Source organism: Myotis myotis, unplaced genomic scaffold (assembly GCF_014108235.1).
Source record: "Myotis myotis isolate mMyoMyo1 unplaced genomic scaffold, mMyoMyo1.p scaffold_m19_p_1, whole genome shotgun sequence".
Taxonomy (NCBI): domain Eukaryota; kingdom Metazoa; phylum Chordata; class Mammalia; order Chiroptera; family Vespertilionidae; genus Myotis; species Myotis myotis.
In genome coordinates this window covers 115,471,971-115,494,934 of record NW_023416313.1, presented here as the reverse complement: position 1 = coordinate 115,494,934, position 22,964 = coordinate 115,471,971, and the positions used below count along the sequence as shown (strand labels likewise).

Here is a 22,964-nt window from a genome sequence, read left to right as displayed (position 1 = left end):
AATAGTCACAGGGATTTAAATTACAGCATAGGGAATATAGTCAGTAATCCTATCTAATAAAGAGCTAATATGCTAATTAGACCAACCAGCAGAACAACCTTCTGGATGACCTTCTGGACAACCATCCAGACGACCTCCCTGACAAAGCTGGGGCTTCGAGGGCCGAGGCAGCCAGGGCTGCAAGGGCTGAGCCCCTTGTGTAAATTTCATGCACCGGGCTCTAGTCCTATATAATAAAAGGCAAATATGCAAATTGACAGAATGGCGAAACGACCGGTCACTATGACGCGCACTGACCACCAGGGGGCAGATGCTCACCACAGGAGCTGCCCCCTGGTGGTCAGTGCGCTCCCACAGGGAGAGCGCCACTCAGCCAGAAGCCAGGCTCATAGCTGGTGAGCTCAGTGGCAGTGGCAGGAGCTTCTCCCTTCTCTGCGGCAGTGCTAAGGATGTCCAACTGACAGCATAGGCCCAATCCCCGGGATGGGGTCTAAGTTGTCAGTTGGACATCCCCCGAGGGCTCCCGGACTTCGAGAGGGTGCAGGACAGGCTGAGGGACCACCCCCCCCCCCAAGTGCACAAATTCCATGCACCGGCCCTCTAGTATTGTAATAACTATGTACGTATGGTGACAAGTGGTTACTAGAATTATCAAGGAGATCTCTCTCTTTTTTTAAATTGACTTCAGAGAGAGGAATGGAGGGAGGGAGGAAATAAGAAAAAAGAGAGAGAAGGAGATGTGAGAAATACCAATCAGCTGCCTTACTAGAATTATCAAGGAGACCACTTTTTTTTTTAAGTTGATTTCAGAGAGGAAAAGGTAGAGAGAGAAACATTGATCAGCTGCCTCCTGCACACCCCCAACTGGGGATTGAACCTGCCATCTCTCAGCATATGGGATGATGCTCCAACTGACTTAGCCACACTGGCCAGGACAGGGAGATCACTTCTGAAGTTATAAAAGGTCTAACCACTATATTGTAAACCTGGAAGGAATATAATATGGGATGTCAACTTGCAATTAAAAAATATTAAAAAATATTTTTTCAATGAAAAAAACAAACCCTAAAATAATAATAATTTTTGTAGGGGCTTAATAAACCTTAGATTATCTTTTAAAAAGTTATTTATTATTTTTATCCTGTATGTTGATCTCTGAATTCCTCATCTACATAACTGAACTGCTATTCCTCATATGAAATATTAACACTGCTGTGTTATCAGGTGGGTAGAATTCCTCATCCACATAACTGAACTGCTATGCCTCATATAAAATATTAACACTGCTATGGTGTCAGGTGGGTATTAGACTTATCGGGAGGACCACTTTGTAATATATAAATGTCTAACCACTTAGTCCTATACCTGAAACTAATATAATATTGAATGTCAACTATAATTTAAATTTTTTTAATTTAAAAATTAAATAATTCTCAGTAAATGATTGAACTATTAAATTTTCTATTCTGATGGCTTTTAATGAATAAAAATTATGGTGATAATATCTCAAAATTTCTTTTTCATAATTCTATTGTTTCAAGTTGTTCTTAATAAATACTTTCACAAAATATTTAAAAATAAAGAAATATTGACACTTCTAAGACAAATAACATAGTGGGTTAAAATCACATGCTTTGGAAACAGGAAACACGAAGTCTGAATTCTTTCTTCTCACTTATTATTTTTGTGTTCCTGGGTAAGCCATTGAACCTCTCTGTTTTAGTTTCACTTATCTATAAAATGGGTATAATAATATTTGCTTCATAGGGCCACTGTAAGAAATCTGCCAAAGTAAATACTTAATAAATAGTAGCTATCATGTCATAATTATTACATTATTATAAGAAAAGTTCAGAGAAGTTACCATTCAGTCAAACATTTACCATTCCTATCATATGCAGGAAATATGTAAGCACTAGGAATACAAAGAAAAAAAGGACAGTTAAGAGAACTCAAAATATATCATATGTTGAATTCATACTTTAAAGTTCATTTCAAGTACAAACTTCACATTCTATTTTGTAATTTCTAAGTAGGGCAATTATTTTAAGTTCCTCCTAACAAAATTAAAGAATGATTTATTTTCCCTTTGAAATGAAAAAATAAGTTGTCAGGTTCAACCAAATTAGGGCATATTTGAAAAATCCTTGGGATCTGGGAAACATAGTAAAACTTTAATTTGAAAGCAACCTGCAATTAACATCACATTTCAAAATTATTCTCAAATTAAAATGAATTATATTCAGACATAAAATACATTAAATGGACCAATCTGCTATTATGACCATCTTTTTTAGAAGGGTTGGGCTAACAGATGTGAGGAATTAAAATGAAGTTCAAGTTTGTATTTCATTTTCTCATTCCCCTTAAATGACAGATGGTTTAAATATTAACCCTATTAGTAAAACGTTTGCATATTTATTATGAAACTGCCTTATCTCATTCATTTTAGTAATTTTATTAATTTTACTCATGGCTGCCCATTTCATTCTTCTTAACTTTTGCCTCTCAAACTGTGGTCCTAGGATCAACAACATCAGCATCACTTGGAAGCTGGTAAGAACTACAGAATTTTAGTTCCCATACTGAGTCAGAATTTGCATTAAAAAAGAATCCCCAAGTGATTTACATAAGCCTTGAAATCTGAATAACATAGTTCTAAAGTTTAAAATCTAAACTGTTGATTTTTCTTACAGTGTTACAAAAAGTTTGTTTGCTTCCAAATTGTGGTTAATTTATGTCCAGATAGTAACTTTTAACAAGAATAATTCAATTCAGACAACTAAGTTATATTATTCTATATAGAATGTTATGTCACAGACTTCTTGTTGTACTATTCATTTTTTCTCTTGATTCAACATCTTTGCCTTAGCATATGACCATTATGATGAAAGTCTTCTTTGTAATCGATCAACTAAAATACTAGGAGATCAGATTCTCCACATAATTCGGAAAAAATGAAAAAACTCGTAATAGGTTGAACTTGAAAGCTCCCTAGTGAAAAAAAAAAAAAAAGACCAGAATGACTATACTCCAAAATAATAATTTGTTGTTGCTGTTAATCCTCACTCAAGGATATTTTTTCCATTGCTTTTCAGAGAGAGAGTGGAAGGGAGGGATGGAGGGAGAGAGGGAGACAGACACATTGATTGTTTGCCTCCACAGGCGTGGGGTGTGTCAGGAAGTGAACCCCCAACCAAGGTATGTGCCCTTGACTGGGAATCAAACCTGAGACCCTTTGCTGTGCAGGTCAATGCTCCAACCACTGGACAACACTGGCCAGGACCAAAATAATACATTTTTATACTTCACCTAGCATTTTTTACTAAGAGTGGCACATTTTTAAAATAAGAAATTCACATGGAACTTAAGTGCAGTTCTTTAGAAGGCTCACTTTTTATTATTATTATTATTGCAAAATAGAACAAATCTTATTTTCTCATTCATTTTTCAAAAAAATAAAAAATGACAGATCTAAGCTGAAACTGATCACAGCAGGTAAGATGATTCAGCACAGATTCAAAGGAAGTTACAAATGTTCACTTTTCAAAAGCACTACAAAAGCCAACCTCATCTATTTTCATTGCAGCCATGGCTTTAAGCCGAACATTTGAAAACTTGAAAAGTGTTGCTCTGTATAAGTAATTATGAAGAGTTTTGCAAAAAGAAGGGGAAAGATGTAATGACAATCAACTCCTTCAAAAGGTCAAATGCCCATGGCCTTTGGGTTACAGGATAAGAATCTAAGAATTACTGCTGGATCTGAGACAATGTTCCCAAACCAGATGTTTCAGGAGAGTGGGTTTAGAAGGTGTTAAGAGCAGGTATCAAGGAATCTGTTGGGTAGTCTCAAAAATTAAATATGCCCTTAAACATCCCCAGGTTGGTTTGTTTTTAGATATATAGGTTGTCCCAAAAATGTATACACATACTTTGAACAATTATAAAAGGCAGTGTTTATTAAAATACATTGCATTTTTAAAGTTGCACTATCAGCTGTTAAGGTGTGTAGATATTTTTTTGGGACACCCTGTATATGATCTTTTTATAGGTCAGTTATTCTTGCATTTAACTCTTTATTCACCTCATTTTGCATTTGCAGCCTATATAATTTTTCAGGGTACAGCATTCCACAAGAGTACAACTAGGTATTTAACGCCTTTTTTATGGTGCTAGATATATTGATTTTTTAAGCTTTAAGTAGTGCCTCTAGTTCTAATATTCTAGAATGTGGTGAACAATTAAGCCCCCTCTCTACTCACATTCATAGCAAAGTCTCTCAGAACTATGCACAATGGCTCCACTTCCTCACCTACCAGTCACTCTTCAGCCCACCCCATTTGGCTCCCACTCCATTCTTGGTAAAGACCATAAGGACCTTCGTGCTGCTAAATCCAATGGACACGCTGTAGTTATCATTTTCCCTTACTCTGCAACATCTTTCAACAAAGTTAATTGTTCTCTCCCTCTTAAAATAACTCTCCTGGGTGCCTCCCAACTCTGTCCCTTGTCAAATTTTAGGGACTCTGTACCCTCTATCTAACCTACAAATGCTATCTTGGGGCTTGGTCCTGGAATCTCAGATAATCTCATAACTATAAACATCCCCTTCATGCTGATGACACACTTCCATGCTGATGACACACTTCCATGCCAACACCACTTTTACATCTCCAGATCATATCTTTCTTCTGAGTCTAGAACAGTACACCCAACTACCTATTCAACATCTCCACCTGGATGCTTCGTAAACATATTTAAACTCAACTCATGAAAAACTGAAGTCTTGGATTATTCCCTCACTGTTCGTCTCCCAACATGTTTCTCATCCCCAAACCATCTACCCAGTTGCTCTGCTAGAAACCCAGAAGTCCTTTACTCTCACCACTCTATCCAATCAATCTCCAATCCTGTCCTTTTTGCCTCCAAAAGATAGCTTTTGTGTGCTCAGTTTCCCACCTCGACTGCCATCTTCCCCTCTCACCCCCACTCTCCAGACGAAGTCATTATCACCTACCACATCGCAATAGCATGCTAAGTGATCTTTCTGAATGTACACATACTCCCTCCCAATTTCGCCTCCATACTTCAGCCAGAGTGATCTCCCAAAGGTGAAAATATTCCTACTTAAAACCCTTCAGTGGCTTCCTATTGCTTTTAGGACAATGTTCATAAGGCACCTATGTGTCTCTCCAGACAACCTCATCTCATGTTATCATTCCCCTTGTTCTCCATAAGCACTAGCCCTACTCTTTTTCTATGTACATTACACATGCTAAGGTTTCTCCAGATGCAGGGTCTTTGCACATGTTGTGTCCTCTACCTGGAATATTTGTTTTATTTTACTCTTCTTCTAACCACTGCTGTCCTAATCACAACAACAACAACAACAACACACACACACACACACACACCAAAACCCCAGAGGCCATATGCAATAATCAAACTAGACCAAAAGGAACTGACTGCCTAGTAACCCATAGTGTTAAAACATAACACTAGGGCAAAAAAATTATAGTAATAATAACAGCAAACCCTTATATAACTTTATACTAGGCACTCTTTTTGGATGATTTATATATTTAAATATACTCGATACAACAATCTGAAGTAGGTATTATTATAATCTTTTTTTAAGATAAAGTAACTAAGGTACAAAGAGGATAAGTAACTTCACGAAGGTCACAGGTATTCAGTGGCAATGCTAGGATTCAAATTGTCCTGTGTAAAGGCTTGGCTGTCCGTAACTTGGACTATCCAAACCTCCCTCCACATGAGGGATGTGGAATTGGTTTACATAATTATACTGCTATTTAGATAAGTACTAATTCTCCACTAGACTAAAAACATAAATGAGGGTAGAGATCATTTATATCTTGTCCACTGATAAGTCCCAATCTCCTGAATAATATCTAACACATAATTGATGCTCAAAGATATCTCTGAATATGTTATTTGAGAACGTATTGGGTTCCAATCATGCCTTATACTACCATCTATCGATTTTCTTTGTTAGCTGTCTGCTAACCATTTCTGCCAATCCCTCGGTGTCCCCTCCTCCTGTCTACGTGGCATTCGGGCCCGTCTGTAAGGTATGGCGGCGGCCCAGTCTTCCCTCCATCCCCGCGGGGGAGAGCCTCGCGGCCTTTCCTGCCCTCAGGCCTCACCTTCCACGTGGGGGAAGAGGCCGCCCCAGCTTCCAGGCCAGCTCCAGATGGCTCTCCTGTGCCCAGGGGCATGAAACGGCCATACCGCTGCAGAGGCCACTGTGCCGCGTCTCCACCTGGCAGCCCGAGGCCCGCCTGCTTTTTTCCCCGCCTCCGCCATGTCCGACCTCCTGGAACGCACAGCCCGCGGGCGTCTGCCAATCACGCAGCGATCAATCAGGAAGTGAGTTGGTTAGGGCCCGCCCTCCCTTCGAGCGCAAGCCAATGGGCGGGCCCTGAAGACTCCTGCTGGGGCTTTGCTGGGGGGCGGGGGGGGTTGTGGGTGTGGCTCTGGTCCTTGGGGCTGGTGCTCTTGGAGGGCAAAACGGAGATGGTGACTTCCAACGTGAAGTGGGCCTGGGCCGCCATAAATGATAGTTGATTCCACCTTTGCAGCATTCAGGCCCTCCCCTTCCCTCAGGACACATTTCCTTGTACGCTGGACGAGGTGGCTCTCCGACTGCCAAAACCAGCGTGCTCTCCTCCCGCAGGCAATCTTTCAGATGATAACGACCCTGCCCACCTCTAACCCACCACAACTCAGCCTCAAGTAGGGTCATTTCCTCACCATCCTGCAGCCCTCCGATCAACTGCCTTCAGACCGTCAAGTTCTTTCCAAAAGAGAACTTTTGGATGGAATGCTGCCGTCAATAAAAGGTGTGTCTCAAACAGCAGGTCAACTAAATGGCAGGTCTGGGAGATTTGTAGTCGACAGGGCACTTCTACATCTGTTATTTCTGGTGATGAAATAAAGAAGCAAAACAGATTATTTCCCTTATTGAACAGATGTAGATAAAATAAGGCCCTGAGAGAAGAAGCAGTTTGTCCAAGGTTACACAGCCAGGGTAGAAGTGTAGACTCCACAATCTCTCCATGTATCCACTCCACTTGCAAAGAATTTAGTCTGTCAAATCCAGTCTGTCAATCAGAAGCAATTGTTAACGTAAAAAAAAACCATTGAAACCTGTAAAGAATTTTTGTGAGTTTATTTGAGCCAAACTGTCGACATATGCCGGGAAGCAGAACCTCAACGAATTGAGATAATGCTCCGGAGAATGGCGGGGTTGCAATTGTATTTATACATTAAATTCATTGGTGACAGATTTAAGGAGGTGGGATTAAGCGAAGCGGGGCGGCGGGGGGGGGGGGGGGGGCCTCTGTGATAGGATAAAAAGTAAAATGATGGACACATACTTAGGTGGGTGCAGGAACAATTAACATGATGATGAAGGACTCTGTGGTATCTGTCCTGGGACCCAGCACATCTGGTTGTGCCCCAAGGGCTCCAGATACAGGGAAGTCACAAGTTACCCAGACATCCCAAGGACATGTTATCATAGATGCAAAAAGACATATAGGCTCAGTTACGGTAAAGGTTGACCTTATCAGTGAAGATATCGGCTTAGGACGTAACTGCCCACCATAACTGCTTTTAGTTAAGGTTTAATTTCAGATCATCCTTTGTGGTTACTTTAGGTCTCCAAGTCTGCAAAACTGCCATGCAGGCCTCTCCTGAGCTTGTCAGGTCAGCATGTGGCCCCTTTTCGTCCACACAATGTATACCGAAAGTGGGGGCTATATTAACCATACTCATAAAATAAAGTTATAATGCAAACATTTTTTAAAACTACACATGTCAAAGGGTATTAAGTGCACAGACAATGGTCGGAGAGGTGGTATTTACTCTACACAGCACTGATTAAATATGTACAGTGTGTAGCTATGCTAGTCCCCCATAGTGGTTGTGGAAATGGGTAAGGCATGCGTCTAGTCTTTTAGAACCTTGGGATCTAATAAGGAAGGCAGAGAGAGGTTCATGATACCTGACACTGCCATGTGAAAGGTATACACCATGTGCTCAAAGGATTCAGATGAAGTAAACAACTATGAATGGGAATGGCAGTGACATTTTAGTCCTAACTTGAAGGGTGACAAAAAGTTTCCCAAGGGAAGATGGAAAAAACTGGTTTTCCATATCAAGAGTAAGTTGAGAAGCAAAAATTGCAGAGATGAGGATAGTGACAAACAGCCAGAAGGCAAGGTTTTGGGGGGATGAGGCCACAAAGTTGAACTGGGCAGAAGAGCACTGAACAGCAGCTAAGAAGAGTGAACTTTGTAGCTGGTGAGGAGCATGGAAAATTTGCATGGGGCAGTGACTATCATAATGGTTGTCCAGGCAGGTTAATCTTTCAGGGATATATAGAATAAATTGCTCCTGAAATTTATTTATCCAAGGCAAGGGATATTTGTCACTTATCTTTCCATTAGTCCAGTAGAGCTTGAAGGGGTCAGATTTCAGAAACTGCTGAAGGTCCTTACATGACACAGCAGTAGTGCATTTAATATAGTAGTAAATGGTCAGAAACTTGGTTTCAAGCCCAATTCCACCACTTGCCAGCTGTGTGACCTTGGGGAAATCGCTTAACCTCTCTGTAAAATAGGATTAGTAAATATATACCTACAGGGTCATAGGGAGGATAAAATAAAATCATTTGTGGGAGAATACTTGGTAAGTTACAAAGCAGCACACATGTTGGTACTTTCCTTTTGCAGGGTTAAAATTACTTCCTGTGGCTCCCTACAGGCAGAAGGATGGAAATGGGAGTCTGACATTTGGTCTCAGAGGCTCTCACCTTCCATGTTGTCAGACACCCTTCACAAGAGCAGATGGTGCTCACAGTCGGGAGCCTATCAGTGCCCAAGGACACCTAGGGCATTGCTGGGTTCCCACCTTCAACCTCCCATCCTAGACAATACACCTGTGCTCAAGCTTCTGGGGCAACCAGCATTTGCCAAGAACAGACCATGTCTGCAAAGAGAGAGAGAAAGCCACAGTTTATAACAGAGGCTCTTTAAAAACCTATGATATTAACAAATGTGACTTGAGCATTCAAGAGATCCTACAAACTGTACAGGGTGCTGGGGATATAGTAGAGAACAAAGCATATGTGGCTTCTAACCTTCTGAAGCTTATAATCTAGTTGAAAGGCAGAAAATGAAGCAAATTACTTCATATTTTAATGGGTGTTGTGTTTTCTTTTTCTTAAAAGACAAATCTGCAATATATATATATATATATATATATATATTAGGGTATAATTTTATACAATAAAAAAACACAGATCTTACATGTTCAATTAGGAGAGATTTGACATCTATATACACTCATGGAACCACCATCCCAAACAAGATACAGAATATTTTTTAAAAGCTCCAAATTCCCTTAGGAGTTCCTCCTTCCAGGCGATTTCCAACTCCCACGGGCAATCACTGATCTGATTTTTAATCACTATAGCGTGGCTTTTCTGTTCCTGGACTTAATATATATGAAACCATACAGAATGTACTCTTTTGTATCTGTTTTTTTTGCTCAATATAATTGTCTTTTAGCTTCATCCATATTGTTGTGTGTATCAGTATTTCATCCTTTTTACATTCTATTGTAAGATAATATCACAGTTTTTTCATTCTTCACCTGTTGATGGATGTGTGGGTTGTTTTCTGTTTGTTAAGCTGTTAAAAACATTTTTGTGCCTACAATATTTTTGTAGATATGTGCTATTATTTGTCTTCAAAATATACCTAGGAGTGGAATTTCTGGGCTCTAAAGAGATATATGTTTAACCCCAAAGAGTTCTCCAGAGTGGTTGTACCATTTTGCACTCCTACCAGAAAAATATGGGAGTTCCAGTTATTCTCGATGACATTTGGATTGTCAAGTCCTTTTAGTTTTAGCAACTCTAGTAGATGTATAGCAGTATCTCATTAATTTGCATTTCCCTGATGATGAATAATGTTGAGACCCATTTCAAATGGCGTACTAACCATTTGTATATCTTATTCTATGAAATGTCTGTTTCAATCTTTTGTCATTATTGATTTGTCAGAGTTCTTTACATATTATGGATATAGTCTTTGGTGAGATATATGTATTGAAAGTATTATTTCCTTATGCTATGACTTGCCTTTTCGTTTTCTTATTAATGTTTTTCAAAGGACAGAAGTATTTTATTTTGAATAAAGTTCATTTATTAATTTTCAGGTGTTTTTTTATCAGTTCTTTCTGTGTACTGCCTAAGAAATCTTTGCCTACCCTAAGGTAGTACACATATTCTCCTTTGATTTCTTCTAGATAGTTTATAGTTCTAACTCTTACATGTGGGTATATGCTCTTTTTTTTTTAATCCTCACCTGATGATATTTTTGTTTGTTTGTTTTTGTTTTTGATTTGAGAGAGAGAGAAACATTGATTGGTTGCCTCCCATATGTGCCCTGACCAAGGATGAAACCTCAACCTAGGTATGTGCCCTGACAGGAATTGAACCCTCAAACTTTTGGTGTACAGGATGACGCTCCAACTAACTGAGCCACCCAGCTGGGATAGGCATATGCTCTTTCTTGCATTAAATTGTTTGTGTAAAATGAAGTAGGAATTAAGGTTCATTTTCCCCATATAGCTATAGAATTAATGTTACACTGGAATGGCCCTCACCAATGGCTGGTGGAAATTGGCATGTAAACATCACAATTTCCTCACTCCTCAGGTGCGATAACTCTGAGATTTGTGTAATACTCTGTTTCCCAGGGTTCACACAGTACCTTGCTTGGTAATAATATTTTTATAACTTCCTTTACCTGTCTCCCTCCCCTACCAGTGTCTCTTGGGATCACTTTTCAAATAAATTCCTTGCATTTGAATCATTGTCCTAGGGTTAACTTCTGCAAAACCCAAACTAAGTGACAAGCAGGCATATATTTAGTTACAATATAGCTACATACAAGAAGATGGTTCAAAAGGCATTAAGAGGAAGGAGAAGTCATTCTCACATCCAAAGCAGACCCTCGAATGCCTTGCTGACCAGCTGGAGCCAAATAATAGCATTTGTGATCAGGACCGATGAATGACAGGTGACTAAATCCTTTTACTGTAGAACTATTTTTCAGGTGGCTTAAATGATAGAGATGCTGATTGCCACAATAGTCAGCATCACTGTTGGAGGCAGGCTGCAGGACTGGTTTTGGAATCCTAGCACATCCCTTTCAAAGCAGACCAGGGACCACATACATCCCCTCTCCCTAGGATATTGAGTAAACAGAGGAAGCGATGGCTTCAGTTTCCTTAGGTCTCCTAGATGATAGAGAAATATGCCATATCCCCCAGCTGCAGTTCTGGTGACCACAGAGAGTGACTGAGAACTCCAGGGCACTGTTGGTGGCTGTGGGATTTCCCAAAAAAGTCCTGTTTGCATTAATCAAATCAGATGAGGTGACTCTGTGATGTTAGACCGGGGGATGCTCTGTCAGAAACGGATATTTCCATTGAACTCTACCTTTGCAGAAATTGCTAGAAAGCAATTATTTTCAAGCTTCTACTCTGTATCTCCATTTCAGGTAATTGAAGGGATTTTCATGTGGCTGGGCACAGACACTCTCTACCTGCCCACAGGCTGCTGATTATTGGCACATGAAGGAAGATTAACACTGATTCTTTCCATTTATTAAAAGCACAAAGGATAATATGCTAGTAAAATGTTTGTCAGCTGGTAAATATATGGACATACCATACAAAGCTGGGTTAGAGTCATAAATAGGAACTTCAAGCAAACCCTTAAGAAAGACTATAAACTCACACCTTAAACAGAGGGATTATAGTTTACTAGAGGCCCAGTGCACAAATTTCATGCACTGCAGGGGGGGGTCCTTCGGTCCAGCCTGCTCCCTCTCACAGTTTGGGATCCCTCAGGGGATATCTGACTAATGGCAGTCAGACATCCTTAGTGCTGCTACAGAGGCAGGAGAGGCTCCTGCCACTGCCGCTGTCCTCACCAGCCTTGAGCCTGGCTTCTGGCTGAGCGGTGCTCCCACTGTGGGAGTGCACTGACCACCAGGGGTCAGTTCCTGCAGTGAGTGTCCACCCCCTGGTGGTCAGTGAGCATCATAGCAACTAGTTGTCCTGCTGTTCAGTCGATTTGCATATTAGCATTTTATTATATAGAACTAGAGGCCCGGTGCACAAAAATTTGTGCACTCGGGGGGGAGGGGAGGTCCCTCAGCTTGGCCTGTGCCCTCTCACAGTCTGGGACCCCTCGGGGGATGACCATCTGCTGGCTGAGGCCTGTTCCCCAGGGGATTGGGCCTAAGCTGGCAATCAGACATCCCTCTGGCAGCCCGGCAGCCGTCCAGGGATGTCCACTTGCCAGCGGGGAGCAGACCTAAGCTGCAGTCGGACATCCTTAGCACTGCTGAGGAGGCAGGAGAGGCTCCCGCCACCACCGCTGTACTGGCAGCCATCAGCCTGACTTGTGGCTGAGCAGAGCTCCTCCATGTGGGAGCTCACTGACCACCAGAGGGCAGCCCCTGCATTGAGCGTCTACCCCCTGGTGGTCAGTGTGTGCCATAGTGACCAGTCATTCCCAGTCCTTCTGCTGTTAGGGTCAGTTTGCATATTACCCTTTCACTATATAGGATAGAGGCCTGGTGCACGGGTGGGGGCCAGCTGGTTTGCCCTGAATGGTGTCCCAGATCAGGGTGGGGGTCCCGCTTGGGTGCCTGGCCAGCCTGGGTGAGGGGCTGATGGCTGTTTTCAGGCTGCCCGCACCCCCTTCAGGGTGTGGGTCCCCACTGGGGTGCCTGGCCAGCCTGGATGAATAGCTGATGGCTGTTTTCAGGCTGCCCACACCCCCTTTAGAGTGGGGGTCCCCACTGGGGTGCCTGGCCAGCCTGGATGAGGGGCTGAGGGCTGTTTTCAGGTAGGCCAAGCCTGCAACTGAAGCTCCCAGTCTCTCCTTCTTTTCTTTTTAATTCTGGGATTTATTTATCTTCTGTAATTGAAACTTTGTTGCGGCTCCAGCTCCGAGGCCAGCTGGCTGAAAGCAGGTATCTGGGGTTTGTTTAGCTTCTATAATTGCAACATTGTTGCTTAGAGTGCAGCTCAGAGCCCAGCTGCGGCAGGCGGGGAACCTTGGCTTCCTCCATCACTGGAGCAAGCAAACCTCATGTTTGCTTCAGATGCCTGGCTGCTGGCTGCCATCTTGGTTGGCAGTTAATTTGCATAGCACCCTGATTAGCCAATGGGAAGCGTAGCAGAGGTATGGTTAATTACTATGTTTGTCTATTATTAGACAGGATGTTGGAATCCAGAGTTCCTGGCACATGGTAGGTTCTCAGTTTTTTTAAACAAAAGGATTGCAAATTTTAATATGGAAGAGTGAAAAAGGTGATTTTGAGGGTATAAAGGGCTAACACTGGGGAAATGATTAATAACTCTTTCCCATTCTTATCTTTACACTAGTTGGAACAAGAAATACATATTTAGCCATATTGTAAAGAATTGAAGCTAAAACTAAGGAATAAATTTTTGTATCTCAAAATTTTAATCTGATAACTGGTATATTCTGGAAATTTATAACCCCAAAGCCTGCAAATGTGTAATTTACACACATTGGAGCATAGACAGGAAACCACTTTGAAGTCTCTTCCAATTTGATACATCGCTTATTCCTCTATAGAGGGAGGCTGCAATATTTGCAGTTTACATCTCTGAGGACAGATGAAAGCACTGTAAAGAAAACACTTTATGCTGGAGGGTGACTCAGCAGAAACATTTCTGTGCATAGTTGTTGAGAATATTTTGAATAACTGAGCCTGCAGCCATTATGATTGTACCTCAAGTAGATGCTAGGTTAGAACTGTCAACGGCTTGGAGGTCAGAGTTTTAGGAGGAGCCCTAGGGACCCTTCAGAACTGCTGGTATTGTTACCTAATACTAAAGGCTCCAGCCCTGAGTTAGTTCATTAAAATATGTTTGCCAATGAAAATAAAATTCCCCAGGGGATAATTTTAACAATAAATTGAGAAACCCAGAAGAAGAGTGAAATTTTTGAGAGGTCATTTGAGTTCAACTAATGTACTCATTCATTTATTCAACAAGTACTTATTGGGTTTACTTAGTGCCAGACACTAAACAAGGTAGTAAAGAAACAAATCTGAATAGGACATAGCTCTTCACTTGAACATGCTTATAGTCTGGTAGAAGAACAAATAATTTGTGGTGTAATGTAAAGATGTGCAGTAAAGGTATAAACCCCGTATTGTGTTGGTGCAAAGGACTGATCTATTCAAACAGTAGCAGTTAGGAAGGTGTGCAAAAGAGTGGATACTTTTTTTTGCCTGTACTGAAATTCACATAATATAAAGTTCATGATTTTAACTATTTTAAAGTGTACAATTCAGTGGCATTTCATATGTTTACAATGTTGTGCAACCATCACCAGTATTGAGTTCCAGAACTTTTTCATCACCCCAAAAGGACCTTTATACCCATTAGAAGTCGCTCCCCATTTCTTCCTCCCTCTAGCTCCCGAAACCACCAATCAGCTATGGGTCTCTATGGATTTACCTGTTCTGAATATTTCATATAAATGGAATCATACAATATATGGGATTTTTGTGTATGGCTTCTTTTATTCAGCATAATCTTTTCAGAGTTCATCCATGTAATAACATGCATCAGTAATTCTTTTTAATGATTAAAGAGTTATTTCTTGGAATAGCTAATATTCCATTATATTGATATACCACATTTTGTTTGCCATTCATTAGTTGATAGACATTTGGGTTAGTTCCACCTGAGTGAGAACTCTTGAACAATGCTTTATTTCAGAATACAAATAGCTTTGCTATCCTACATAATAAAGAGGGAATATGCAAATTGACCATCACTCCACCACAAAGATGGCGGCACCCACAGTGGAGGCAGAGGGTTTCTGTAACACAAGATGGCTGCACTCAACAGCAGAAGCCGAGTTTCCCTAATGAGCCTTAATGAGCAATCAGCAGGGACCTGAGGCTGCACCCCTGCCCCTGCTCCCATGGGGCTTGACAGGGGACCTCAGGCCACGCCCCCCACCCTGGCACCAGGCCAAGAACCTCAGGCTGCACTTCCCACATTGGCACCAGGCTGGGGGACCTTAGGCCATGCTCCCCATCCAGCAGGGCTTAATGGGGAACATCAGGCCATGCCCCCCACCCTGGCGCCAGGCCAGGGGACCTCAGGCTGTTGCCCCCACTCGGCAGGGCTTGACGGGGGACCTGAGGCCATGCCCCCCACCCTCTGCCCCGGCACCAGGCCAGGGGACCTGAGGCCGCGCCTCCTGTCTGGCGGGGCTTGACAGGGGATCTTAGGCTGTGTCCCCCACCTGGCGGGGCTTGATGAGGGACCTCAAGGCATGCCCCCTGCTCTGGCCCAGGCTGGGGGACCTCAGGCCACGCCTCCACCCTGGCACCGGGTCAGGGGACCTGAGGATGCACCCCCTGCCCGGTGAGGCTTGACAAGGGTGGGACTGGCCAGGTTTGGATCTAGTCCAATTGGGGGGCCAGCCACATCTGGGTCTTGTGTGATTTTGAGGTGCAAGTAGGTGGGCAGGGACTTGACTCTGGGTCCCGTGGTGCACCCCAGACTCTGACAGGAGGAAGATTTCCATATACATTTTACTAATTTTCTTTCATCTCTAACACTTCTATTATAGAGAGAGGGCAAATAGCAATATTAAAATATTTCTTCTAATTAATCCCCTTTTAATGTGCACAAATTTTGTGCACCGGGCCACTAGTCCTCTGATAAAACAAAGCAATACAGACATCAGGCAGGATAGTATAGTTAAGCCCACTCCTCAACTTAACCCATTTCCTGATACATAGCAATGACAGGCCAAATATAAAAAGAGATAACAAAAAAAGATAGTGGGGATCAAAGACAAGGCAAGCATCTCTGGGATCAGAAGTCCATAATGGTGAGCAAGGATGAAGCCAAAGGCCTGCTGGGCTCCAGGTCGGGACCCAGGCAGTGGTGGCAGGAGACTGACTCTGGGAGAAAAATAGGAACCGAACAATTCCACACAAGGCACAGAGTAGAGTCAGGTTCCCTGCATGAATCCAGGAGCTGGAGTGGGGTGTCGCTTCTTTCAAGGGGACTTAGAAAGGCTTCCACACTGCTACTTAGTGTAACTATTTCCAGTAAAATAGGGACCCAAGGAGGCAGGTGGACAGCCATAGCCTCATGAGCAGGACCTGAGCCAAGTCTGCTGCAGGCTTTGAGACTGGGTATCTCCAACCTTTTGGCAGAACAGGTATGCTGAAACACACCCCTATAAGATTTGGTTCTGGACTGGAGTCTGGAGTGGGGTGGGGGACAAGGGAAGACAGCAGCATACTCACTCCATTACTAGAAAGTAAGGGAAAGATTGAAGAAGCAGAAAGATTCCCAAATAAAATGACTTTGAAAATCAGAAATCTAAAGCACATGAAATATTCTAGGCAAGACAACAAAAGCAACAATAGGAATACAAATTCACTTCAGACAAAATTAATTGTACAGAACAGATTGACAAAATGCTTAAAGTGAACAATACTATTATGACTTGCAACAATATGGATGAATCCTATATAATAAAACCCTAATATACAAATCAACCGAATGGCAGAATGACTGGTCACTATGACGTGCACTGACCACCAGGAGGACAGACGCTCAATGCAGGAGCTGCCCACTGTTGGTCAGTGAGCTCCCACAGGGGAAGCGCTGCTCAGCCAGAAGCCAGGATCATGGCTGGCAAGCACAGTGGTGGTGGTGGGAGCCTTTCCCACCTCTGCGGCAGCAGTAAGGATGTCCAACTGCTGGCTTAGGTTGGACATCTCCCAAGGGCTCCCAGACTGCGAGAGGGCATAGGCCAGGCTGAGGGACCCCCCTCAAGTGCATGAATTTTGTGCACTGTGCCTCTAGTAATGTAATATTGAATAAAATCAGTCAGGCACAAGAGTACACAACACATACTTACATTGATATAGTGTGAAAAAAAATAGACAAGCTAATATATGATGTTAAAAGTCAGGACAGTGGTTACCCCGTGGAAGAGGGCCCAAAGGGATGCAGGAAATGTGTTATTTCTTGACTTGGGTACTGGTTACATGGATGCCTTAACTTCATGAAAAGTCAGTCCTCATTATTTGCAGATTCCCTATTTGCAAACTTGCCCACTCACAAAAACTTATTTATAAACCCCAAATCAATACATGCTACCCTTTGTGGTTATTTACAGACATACGCATTGAGAGGGAAATGTTGAGACCTCAGATGCTTATGGTCCCAGCTGAGTTCAAACAACATGCTGCTCCACTTGATTGTTTCAGCTCCCCTACTGTAAGCAGGTATCCTTTTTGTAATCTACTTTGCGCCACATTTTTTGCAATTCTGTGCTTTTTGTTGGTGATTTTGCTGTTTAAAATGGCCACCAAGCATAATGCCTAAGTGGTGCCTTGTGTTCCTGAGTTCAAGAAGTTATGATGTGCCGCATGAAGAAATGTGTTTTAGATAAGCTTCTTTCAGATATTATACAGACAGTCCTCGGGTTACATAGGACTCGACGTACGTCATTTTGTGGTTACCTTGCCATCTCCCATTTATTTATTAAAAAAAAGTTCCGTCATTTGACATATGTACATATGTGCTTTATGTTTTTTTATTACTTATTTACTACAAGTAAAGGTCAGGAATTGTTATCTTCCTTTTAAATTCTTTTTACTGTTTCACTTCATTACTGCTGTGTATGTGCTCCATGTGAGTGATGTAGATGCTTATGTAGGTGGGTTCCAACTTACGGCAAAAATCATGTTACAACACGCTGTAGGAACGGATCTCCGACGTAACCCGAGGACCTACTGTATATATATTGTTGGTTCATTAACATAGAACTCATATGCCTCTGGCTTCATCCTTGCTTACCATTATGGATTTCTGATCCCAGAGATGCTTGCCTTGCCTTTGATCCAAGCTATCTTTATTTGTTATCTATATCTATATCTATATCTATATCTATATCTATATCTATATCTAATCTATATCTATAGAGTTCTATGTTAATGAATCAGCAATATAATTAAACAAAATATCTTTAAACAGAATCACACATAATTTATACAAGGTTATATATGTTAGATCTGACCAAATAATCAAATTGATATCCCCTCCCCTAGGAAATTGACCTTAAGATCATTCTGCAACTAACATTCCATTTTCCTTAGACCACATCCCATTTGCTAAGACCAGTAACTTTCCCCTTCAGACTTTCCCAGGATCCAGATTCACCCAGAGAATTCCCCACCAAAAAAAGCCCACCTAGAGTCTTTTAAAATCTCTGACTCCCCATCCCTTGGTGCTGATGCCATTTTGGGCAGCCCATCTGGTTTGCAGATGACCTAATCTACACTAATAAAAGAGAAACATGGTAATTGGCGTACGACCGCTACCCTTCCCATTGGCTAATCAGGGCAATATGCAAATTAACTGTCAGCCAAGATGGCGGCCGGCAGCCAGGCAGCTTGAAACTAACATGAGGCTTGCTTGCATCAGTGACGGAGGACTCCAACATTCCCCGCCGGCCGCTGCAGGCCTCTGAGCCTGCAGTTTCAAACATTGTAACAAATATAGACGCTAAACAAAACCCCAGAAACCAGCTTTCAGAGAGCAGAGCCAGGATCTCAGAGCTGGAGTTGATACAGAGTTTCGAGAACCGAAACAAACCAGATACCTGCTTTCAGGAGCAGAGGCCTAAGAGCTGGAGCCTCAGAGCTAAAGCTGGCCCAGAATAAACAAAAAAAGAAAAAAAGGAGCAGTTGGGAGCTTCAGTCACCCGCCAGCCTGAAAACAGCCCTCAGCCCCTCACCCAGACTGGCCAGGCACCCCAGTGGGGACCCCCACCCTGATCCAGGACACCCTTCAGGGCAAACCAGCCAGCCCCCACCCGTGCACCAGGCCTCTATTCTATATAGTAAAAGGGTAATATGCCTCCCAGCACTGGGATCAGCGGAGCTGAGAGGCCTCCTGGCACCAGGATCAGCATGACAGGGGGCAGCGCCCAAACCCCCTGATTGCCCTGCGGCTCTGTGTGTGACAGGGGGCAGGGCCACAACCTCCCTATCGGCCCTGCTCTGTTCGTGACAGGTGAAGGCGCCCCAACCCCCTGATCCGCCCTGCTCTGTGTGTGACAGGGGGCGGTGTGCCAACTCCCCTATCGGCCCTACTCTGTGATGCCCCGACCCACGGGACAACAACGGGGGAACGAAGAGACACCCTAGGAGAATGAAACAAACAAGGGACATGAAAGAATGGAGGCAAGACAGCACTCTGATCAAGCCTCAAACTTTATTCTCACAGCGGCAGGATATATACTGTTTTAGGGATGGGGGGTGGGTAAAGGGGTCTATGGGCAGTAACCTATTACTAGAGATTTATTAGGCTCCTGATGGCTGTGCTTATCAGCAGAGATGTGTGATTTAGCAGGCTCCGGATGGCTGTGTGTTTATCAGTGGAGATGTGTGATTTAGCGGCTGTGTGAGGGTAGTTTATCTTTAACTGCTGGCCAATTTGCAAGACACAGGTGGTTTCTGGTAATTAGGAGTTTCTGGAGGAACCAGAAACTTATAGTTCTTAAGATGGCTTTGTCTAAGCCAATATCTTTTAATGGCTCCCAACACTGTGAGTGACAGGGGGGAGCTCCTCAACCCCCTGATGGGCCCTGCTCTGTGTGTGACATGGGGGAGCTCCCTAACCCCCTGATGGGCCCTGCTCTGTGCGTGACAGGGGGTGGCGCCACAACCTCCCCATCGACTCTGCCTTGAGTGTGACAGGGGGCGGTGCCCCAACCCCCAAATCAGCCCTACCCTGAGCGTGACTGAGGGTGGCATCGCAACCCCCTAATCCGCCCTGCTCTGTGCATGACAGGGGGCAGCGCCCCAACTCCCCAATCGGCCCTGCTCTGAGCCCAACCAGGGGCTGCACCTAGGGATTGGGCCTGCCCTCTGCCACCCGGGAGCAGGCCTAAGCCAGCAGGTCGTTATCTCCCAAGGGGTCCCAGACTGCGAGAGGGCACAGGCCGGGCTGAGGGACCCCCCCCCCCCACGAGTGCACAAATTTTTGTGCACCGGGCCTCTAGTACATTTATAATCCCTTACCACTTCTGGCCTCATGTGTTCCTCCTTCAGGAACCATAACAGTTGGTGCTAAAACCCGGGAGGGTTCCACAGGGAAGGGGAGCCATTGCCCCAGCTTCAGTGACCCCAAGTTTGCTACTCTGAGAAGGGTAGACAACAGCAACTCATCCTGGGCTACCTCCAAATCATACTCAGGGGACATGATCACAGGCCTCAATTAGGCCTCCCTCCCTGATGGGCCCTCCTGAACCAGCCAAGGAGGACACTGGATCAAGAACCTCTCCTTCTCCATTGCTGACCCTCCATCGCATACCTGCCAATCTCTAGGTGAATGACGTTCCACAAATTTCCCCCATCTCGAGTTTTCTGACCACTTACTCTCACTGACTTCTGGGAAGTCCCAGCACAAGGCCAGACGACTCCTCCTGCTGTTCAGTCTCAGGTCCTTCTGAACTGGAGATGCCCAGTCCGGAGGGTCACCCCTCGTTTCTCATGGCGGTTTGTTTAGTGGTGGGGACCCCTGCCCTAAACAGTCACCTTTGGAATTGTGGTCTGTCACTCACCCTTCCTCTCTGCTGGGCCATGCTTATTTTCCTTATTGTGGGGAATACTCCCTCCACACTTCCCTAAAATGACCCCACTTGGCTGTCTCCTTAAAAATTTCAACTGGCCCTAGCTGGTTTGGCTCAGTGGACAGAGCATCAGCCTGCGGACTGGAGGGTCCTGGGTTTGATTCCAGTCAAGGGCACATGCTCCGGTTGTGGGCTCAATCCCCAGTAGGGGGCATGCAAGAGGCAGCCAATCAATGATTCTCTCTCATCATTGATGTTTATATCTCTATCTCCCTCTCCCTTCCTCTCTGAAACCAATAAAAATATATTTTAAAAAAAATCTCAACTGCCTTAGACTCATAGGAGAGAGCAGGGCCAAGCACCTCATTTTCTTTTGTAACACTGGCCAAAATATAAACTAGGTAATGAGTCTCAATGGCCTAAAAACGGCACTTTTAATTTTATTGCGATATTTAGATAATTGCTGTCACTACAATGGGAAATGATCAGAGATTCCCTACGTCCAGGCCTTTCTCACCCTTCAGTCTTGACCCTGTCTCTGTCAGTCCTGCTCTACCCATCAGACCCTTCTCCTTCACACAAAACATCATATCTCTAACACTTCTGATTCTGAATCTACTATTGACCCAGCAGACCCCCAACCTCCAGCCCCTTCCAGGTCACCTCCCTCACCTGCAGTAGATTCCCAAAACCCAGGCCCTCCTAACCAGCAACCACTTTCTTCTCCAGCCCCTGAGAGCCCAAATCCCGAGAACACAAGTTCCAATACAACCTTTCCCCCACCTAAGACACGTTTTTGGGCCACCCAAAGACCACTTTCCTCAACAGCCACTTCTATTCCCTCACCCATTCTACCCTTAAGGGAGGTAGCAGGAACTGAGGGCATAGTCTGAGTCCATGTCCCATTTTTTTTTTTTATTGTTTAAAGTATTACAAATAATAGTACATATGTCTCCTTTTTTCCCCATTGACCTTCCCCCCAGCCTCCCCTACCCACCAGCACATACCTTCACCCTACCACCCCCCTACCCCCAGTGTCTTGTGTCCATTGGTTATGCTTATATGCATGCATACAAGTCCTTCAGTTGATTTCTTACCCCCTCCCCGCCAGCACTTCCCAGCCTTCCCACTGTAATTTGACAATCTGTTCAATGCTCCTCTGCCTCTGTATCTATCTTTTTGTTCATCAGGTGATCATGTTCTTCATGTTCTTTATCATCTATAAATGAGTGAGGTCATGTGGTATTTTTCTTTCACTGCCTGGCTTATTTCACTTAGCATAGTGCTCTCCAGTTCCATCCATGCCATTGCAAATGGTAAGAGTTCTTTCTTTTTTACAGCAGTGTAGTATTTCATTGTGTAGGTATACCATAGTTTTCTAATCCACTCATCTGCTGATGGGCATTTAGGCTGTTTCCAAATCTTAGCTATTGTAAATTGTGCTGCTATGAATATAGGGGTGCATATATCCTTTCTGATTGGTGTTTCTGTTTTCTTGGGATATATTCCTAGAAGTGGTATTACTGGGTCAAATGGCAGTTCCATTTTTTAATTTTTGAGGAAACTCCATACTGTTTTCCACAATGGCTGCACCAGTCTGCATTCCCACCAGCAGTGAAGGAGGGTTCCTTTTTCTCTGCATCCTCTCCAGCACTTTTCATTTGTTGATTTGTTGATGATAGCCATTCTGACAGGTGTGAGGTGGTACCTCATAGTTGTTTTGATTTGCATCTCTTGGATGATTAGTGACTTTGAGCATGTTTTCATGTGTCTCTTGGCTTTCTGAATGTCCTCTTTTGAAAAGTGTCTATTTAGGTCCTTTGCCTATTTTTTGATTGGATTGTTTATCTTCCTTTTGTTAAGTTGTATGAGTTCCCTGTAAATGTTGGAGATTAAACCCTTATCGGAGATAACATTGGCAAATATGTTCTCCCATGCAGTGGGCTTTCTTGTTGTTTTGTTGATGGCTTCTCTTGCTGTGCAGAAGCTTTTTATTTTGATGTAGTCCCATTTGTTTATTTTCTCCTTAGTCTCTCTTGCCCTAAGATCTGTGTCTGTAAAGATATTGCTATGACATATGCCTGCAATTTTGCTGCCTATGGAGTCTTATAGAATTTTTATGGTTTTATATTATTTGGCTACAACCCTGCAAACTAATGTCTATTTCTTTCTACCAGGCCATTTGTCATAATTTTTGTCA

At 43.3% G+C, this 22,964-nt stretch overlaps 1 protein-coding gene across 1 annotated transcript in view; it reads right to left on the bottom strand.

Annotated features, from left to right (window-relative positions):
• Positions 1-8,846, bottom strand: part of REC114 (REC114 meiotic recombination protein) — a 175,889-nt gene extending 167,043 nt beyond the window's left edge. The window contains exons 1-2 of the mRNA XM_036333798.1: positions 8,840-8,846; positions 6,168-6,337 (exon numbers count right to left, since the gene is read on the bottom strand). Of these exons, the coding sequence (XP_036189691.1) occupies positions 6,168-6,337; positions 8,840-8,846 (177 nt within the window). The remainder of the gene's footprint in view (positions 1-6,167; positions 6,338-8,839) is intronic.
• Between the last annotated feature and the right edge of the window lie 14,118 nt (positions 8,847-22,964).